General features: G+C 37.1%; 1 protein-coding gene across 1 annotated transcript; it reads left to right on the forward strand.

Moving 5' to 3' along the window:
- The first annotated feature begins 977 nt into the window (after nt 1–977).
- LOC114681786 (olfactory receptor 6C2-like) lies at nt 978–1,931 on the forward strand. Its single transcript, XM_028855496.1, has one exon. The coding sequence runs from the start codon at nt 978–980 to the stop codon at nt 1,929–1,931; it is 954 nt and encodes a 317-aa protein (XP_028711329.1).
- The last annotated feature ends 4,069 nt before the right edge of the window (nt 1,932–6,000 follow it).

The following is a 6,000-nucleotide window of genomic DNA, read 5'->3' on the forward strand; positions in this document are numbered from 1 at the left end:
TTAGTTTGGGTTGCTATCATGGCTAAGAAAAATAGGACCATCCCTGATTTCAATAAGCTTGCTTTCTCAGAGAAAGTGTCCAAGTAGAATAATAGACATGGGAGTACAAATGAGCAATGTAGAAAATGGAGCATTACGTAACTTTCAGCAAAGCAACATTCAAACTAAACATCAAAAATAAGTAGTTACTCAGAGCCAGTACATAGAAAACACATGTAGTATTTTGAAATTGATGGTAGTGATAAGTTGTTAAAGTATTTTCCATACTTGATACACTGAAAGCATAAAGGACATATGTTTTCTTTTCTCAGCTTGGATCAAACATTTTTTAATATGTAGTCAATTGTGTATCCTACTAAACAATGAGTATGGATTGCAAGCTAATGGAAGAATATAAAAATGATCAGAGACATTATAGAGGAATGCAGAAATTTCAACTTAAAACAGAAAACATACATAATAAATTCACAGTCATCACGACAAAAGAAAAGTTACAGTTAAAGCAACAGAGGCTGTTCATGGAATCCAGATGAGCTGTTACATGTGTACATTTTATCAAGGACCAAACATTCTAGGAAAGGCATGATTGCATTTGAATGTGCACCTTTCAAACGCAGAAGAAATAGACATCTGAAGACAATAATTTTATTGAATCAGAACACATTGTGATTCAAATATAGGAAAATCCAATTAGATATATAGATTACAATCATAAAAATTAAGAATATGAATGCCATAACAGTTATTTAAGTTTATCTTTAAAATATAGCACAAACTGCCAAACCAATTGACTAAAGCAAATTATTGAATAGATAAGCTCACGAGAATATCAACAGTATCAGCTACCACTTGCAGAAGAAACTACAGGTGACCAGGTTTACTATAAAAGTCTCTGTTTGCTGATATCTGGCTTTGCTACTTTTCAAGTAAGACATTTCTAAATTCTACATGAAGATTGAATAATTCAGTAGTCAGTGATGAAAAACAACACCATAACCACCTTCATTCTGTTGGGATTGACTGATGACCCTCAACTTCAGATTCCAATTTTTGTGCTTCTATTTTTTGCCTACATGTTGAGTATAACTGGGAATCTGACCATCATATGCCTCACTATATTGGATTCCCACCTTAAAACACCCATGTACTTTTTTCTACAAAATTTCTCCATATTAGAAATTTCATTTACATCTGCTTGTATCCCTAGATATTTGTATAACATAGCAACAGGAGACAGGTCAATTACTTATAATATTTGTATCTTTCAAGTGTTTTTTACTGATGTTTTTGGAGTAATTGAATTTTTTCTTCTGGCCATTATGTCCTATGATCGCTATGTGGCCATCTGCAAACCCCTGCATTATGTAACCATCATGAGCAGCAAGGTGTGTCAGAAGCTTGTTCTCTGCTGCTGGATGACTGGCTTGTTGATCATACTCCCACCACTCACCCTGTTCCTAAATTTGAGATTCTGTGACTCAAATGTGATTGATTATTTCTTCTGTGATGCATCTCCTATCTTGAAGATTTCATGCTCAGACACTTGGCTCATGGAGCAGCTGGTGATTGTCTGTGCAGTGCTCACCTTCATTCTGACCCTCGTGTGTGTTGCTGTGTCCTACATACACATCATCAAGACCATTCTAAGATTCCCCTCTGCCCAGCAAAGGAAAAAGGCCTTTTCCACTTGTTCTTCTCACATGATTGTAGTTTCAATCACCTATGGAAGCTGTATTTTCATTTACATCAACCCTTCAGCAAAGGAATCTGTGGCTATCAGTAAAGGTGTGGCAGTTTTAATGACATCAGTTGCTCCCATGTTGAACCCATTCATTTATACTCTGAGAAATAAGCAAGTGAGACAAGCCTTCAGTGATTCCTTCAAAAAAATTGCCATGGTCTCAATGAAGAAAGAGAAAGTTCAAATATAGAAGTAAAATATTAATTAAGCATAAACCATTAAAGTCTTCATATGTTTTTCTCTTCTTGATTAGATCTGTATTTGGGTGAGCCTTTTCAAGAAATATTGAGAAAGAACCAGCAGAACACATGTGATATGAAAATAGGTGATGAGTGGTGTGAAGGAGGCTTAAGTGGGAATAGGGACTGGGGGTCAGAGGGGAGGAACTCTTGAGAGAAAGGTTAATGACATTAATGATATGTAGAAAGCATTATGGAAACCCACTACTTAGTAGGCTAATTAAGAAATATTTTAAAGAAGTTTGAACACATGTACTCTGAGTGGATTATGCTGTTCCCAGAAGCTACAGGTTATGAAATGAAAATTCCAGTGCCAGGTATGGTATAACTCCCTATGTCTTTTTTATTAGGGAAACCCCAAAGATCTCCAAAACAGTATGGGATATTGCCCCTGCTCTTGGTTACCCAACATAACTAGATGATATAATCTTATTGTTTAAGACACCACACACTTTGGTTATAAGACATAGGATAAATCAACCTGGAACTAAGTTGGAGGCTTCATCCCTGCTGGCTAGCTTTCATTGTACCAGAAGATGCCATGCAGGGAACTAGGAAAGGAGGAAGCTAGCAATTTCTTAACCAACAGTGAGATTTCCAAGCTATAATAATATTGATATCCATACAAGATGTACTGGCTGATGCAACAGTGCCGTATTATATGCTACAGGGGTGGCCAATCACTTTCTAATTGAACTTGAGACCCTCCCTACTAGAAGAAATGCATTCCTAGTAATGTAAATGTGATAAGATTATGGCTGAAGAGATCATGGACCCTAGGTGGGGAACCTACTACTATCATTTTGCTAAATGGGCATGTCAAACTGGCTTCTAAATATTTGTGTTTTTCCCCATAAATGGTGCTATCTTCAAAACTGGTCAGAGTAGCTTTTGAAAGGGTCAAAGACTCATAATTGGTAAAAGTGTTGAGAATAAGTATCTGTTGAGTGATCAACCTAAAGAAGACATTTATCACCACTATATGAGGCTCAGAAAACATCAAGGAAAAGATAATAGAAAAAAATCAAGGCTAGAATGAAGAAGAGAGTTGTGAAATACTGTCTTCTGGGCATGACATAGTGGTTGCAACTCATGAACTCACAGCAGCTGTGGTTACCTGCACCCAATAGAGATCATCAGCATTCCAGCAGGGATGTGGGAAGAATATATGATAACCCACCCCTTATTATTGAAGAGTTATTGATAGCTACTGGCTATCGAGGGAGAAGGAATCATTTTTGTTCAGGGGTTAAGCCACTAGTAAATTGTCCATTACCCAGAAAATAATCCCACACCCATGAACATGTAAGCTACTCTAATTAAACTCAGTGAGTTATGAAGAACTAGAAGGAGGGGAAAGAGGAAAAAGAAGGGGGAAAGAAAGGAAAGTGAGAAAGACATGAAAGAAAGAGGAGAACATGTTGGGAAGAAGAAGTGTTCCAGAAGAGTGGAGAGCAGAGAAGAACTGGAAGCTGGGAAGGCAGCTCGTTGGTAAAATGCTTGAGTATCAGAGTTTAGGCCCCAGAACCCACATAAATGCAGGGTGGGCATGGAGGCTTACTTGTAATTCCAGCCTCACAGGGTGAAGACAGAGGATTCCCCAGAGCTAGCTGCTATGGAGACTATCACATCAATGAGCTTCTGGCTTTGACTGAGAGACCTAGACTCAATGAATAAGGTAGAGGAACAAACAAGAATGATTTCTAACACTAACCTCTGGCCTACACACACACACACACACACACACACACACACACACACACACACGAGAAAGAAAAAAGGAGATTTCAACATGAATATGTCCAAAATACATTGCATACATACATAAACTTGCCAATAAAATTTTACTCCCAGCTCAAATGATGCTGGATAGTTTAATGGATTAAGTTTAAAATTTTTGAGTAACTAGGTCATGACAGTCAAAGAGAAACAAAATTATAATATCCATAATATCAATACCTAGATTATGATCATCCCAAACCCAGATGCCTAGATGCCAGCATAAAAATACAATCAATAACAGCCAGGACAATATCTCTCCACTAGAGTCCAGCAACCCTACTGTTCCTGAGAATTGAAATATAGCTGAAGTACAAGAAAAGGACTTCAAAATAGCTATTATGAATAAATTCAAGGACATTAAAAATAATATCAGTGAATCCATTAATGAAACCTATGAAAACAAACAGTGGGATTAAATTAAGAAAACAGGTCAGGACACAAAAGTAGAAATGGGATAACTAAAGAAAACCCAAACTGAGGTAAAAATGGAAATGAAAAATTTGGGGAGTGAAACAGGAATCTCAGAGGCAAACCTCACCAACAGAATAGAAGAGTTGGAAGAGAGAATCTCAAGCATTGATGATAAAATAGAAGAAACAGGTACCTCAGCCAAAGAAAAGGTAAAATTTCAGAAAATCCAGGCAAAAATTTCCAAGAAATCTGAGGCACTATAAAAAGACCAGAGGAGGGCTGGAGAGATGGCTCAGCGGTTAAGAGCACCGACTGCTCTTCCAAAGGTCCTGAGTTCAATTCCCAGCAACCACATGATGGCTCACAACCATCTCTAAGAGGATCTGATACCCTCTTCTGGCATATAAGTATACATGCAAATAGAGCACTATATACATAAAATACATACATAAATAAATCTTTAAAAAAAAAAAAAAAAAGACCAGAGGAATAGAGGAAGAAAAAGAAACCCAGGTTAAAGGCACAGAAAATATTTTCAACAGAACAATAGAAGAAAATGTCCCTAACCTAAAAAAGAAGATGCCTATCAAGGTACAAGAAGCATACAGAACACCAAATAAACTAGACCAGAAAAGAAATTCCCCATAATATATAATAATCAAAACACTAAACATACAAAACAAAAAAAGAATATGAAAAAAGCTAAAAGGGAAAAACATCAAGTAACATATGAACAGACTTATTAGACTAACACCTGGTTTCTCAATGGTGACTCTAAAAGCCAGAAGAGCCTGAATGGATGTTCTTCAAACTCTGCAGCCACAGACACCAGCCCAAACTACTATGCCCAGTAAAACATAGAGACACAACAGATGGAGGAGGACATTCCACGATAAAACCAGATTTCAGCAGTATTTATTTACAAGTACAGCTCCACAGAGGGCATAGAAGGAAGTTTTCTTCTTTGGAGTCCCACTGAGGACACAAACCACTCTTCAAGGCAAACCCCATACCCAGCAGCAGATGGCCAACACAAAATGAACTCAATGGTATTTTTGGAAGTTCCTTTGTTTCATAATGCTTTGTCAGGGCTATCTCATACTAGAAGACAAAGACCATACATTCCATCCCTAGGGCATCTGAGATTCATCTGAGAGGGAATGAGTCACTCTAACCTCTGGCCTTCCTGTTGAACAAGAATAACAATCATTTAATATGCTGAGAGAATATTTGATCCATTCCATTCATTTCCCCATATCCAGTTTCAACCTCAATAATTAGTCATACACCTGGGTCACACAGAAGATGAATGGCTTAGATTGTGAGAAATCTCCATACTGGCTAGAATACTTTGCATTCGTATACAGGTTCCCTTTTGTCTACATTCTCGCCAGCATTCATTATTTCTTTTCTTAATAGTTGCCATTCTGTCTGGGGTCAGATGAAATCTGAAAATTTCTAATTTACACTTCTGTAGAAGCTAGTCAGGCTGAGTATTTTTTCACATGTTTATTTTCCATTTGTATTTTATCTTTTGAGAACCATCTTCATTGCATTAGTCCATTTATTGGTTGGGGTGGATATTTTTATTTAATTTTTTAATGTTTGTATACTGCAGAGACACATCAGCTGTAAACTATATAGCTAGCAAAGACTTTCTCCCAATTCATAGGATCTCTCTTTTAGCAATTGTTTTCTTTGTTGTGCAAAAAGCCCTTTAACTTCAAAAAACCCCATTTGTAAATTGTTGACGTTATTTCCTGGATGACTGGAGTCCCATTCAGAAAGTCCTTGCCTGTGCCTCTATCTTCGGGTGTTTTGCCGAAG

The sequence above is a fragment of the Peromyscus leucopus genome, chromosome 18, assembly GCF_004664715.2.
Source record: "Peromyscus leucopus breed LL Stock chromosome 18, UCI_PerLeu_2.1, whole genome shotgun sequence".
NCBI classification, from domain to species: Eukaryota; Metazoa; Chordata; class Mammalia; order Rodentia; family Cricetidae; genus Peromyscus; species Peromyscus leucopus.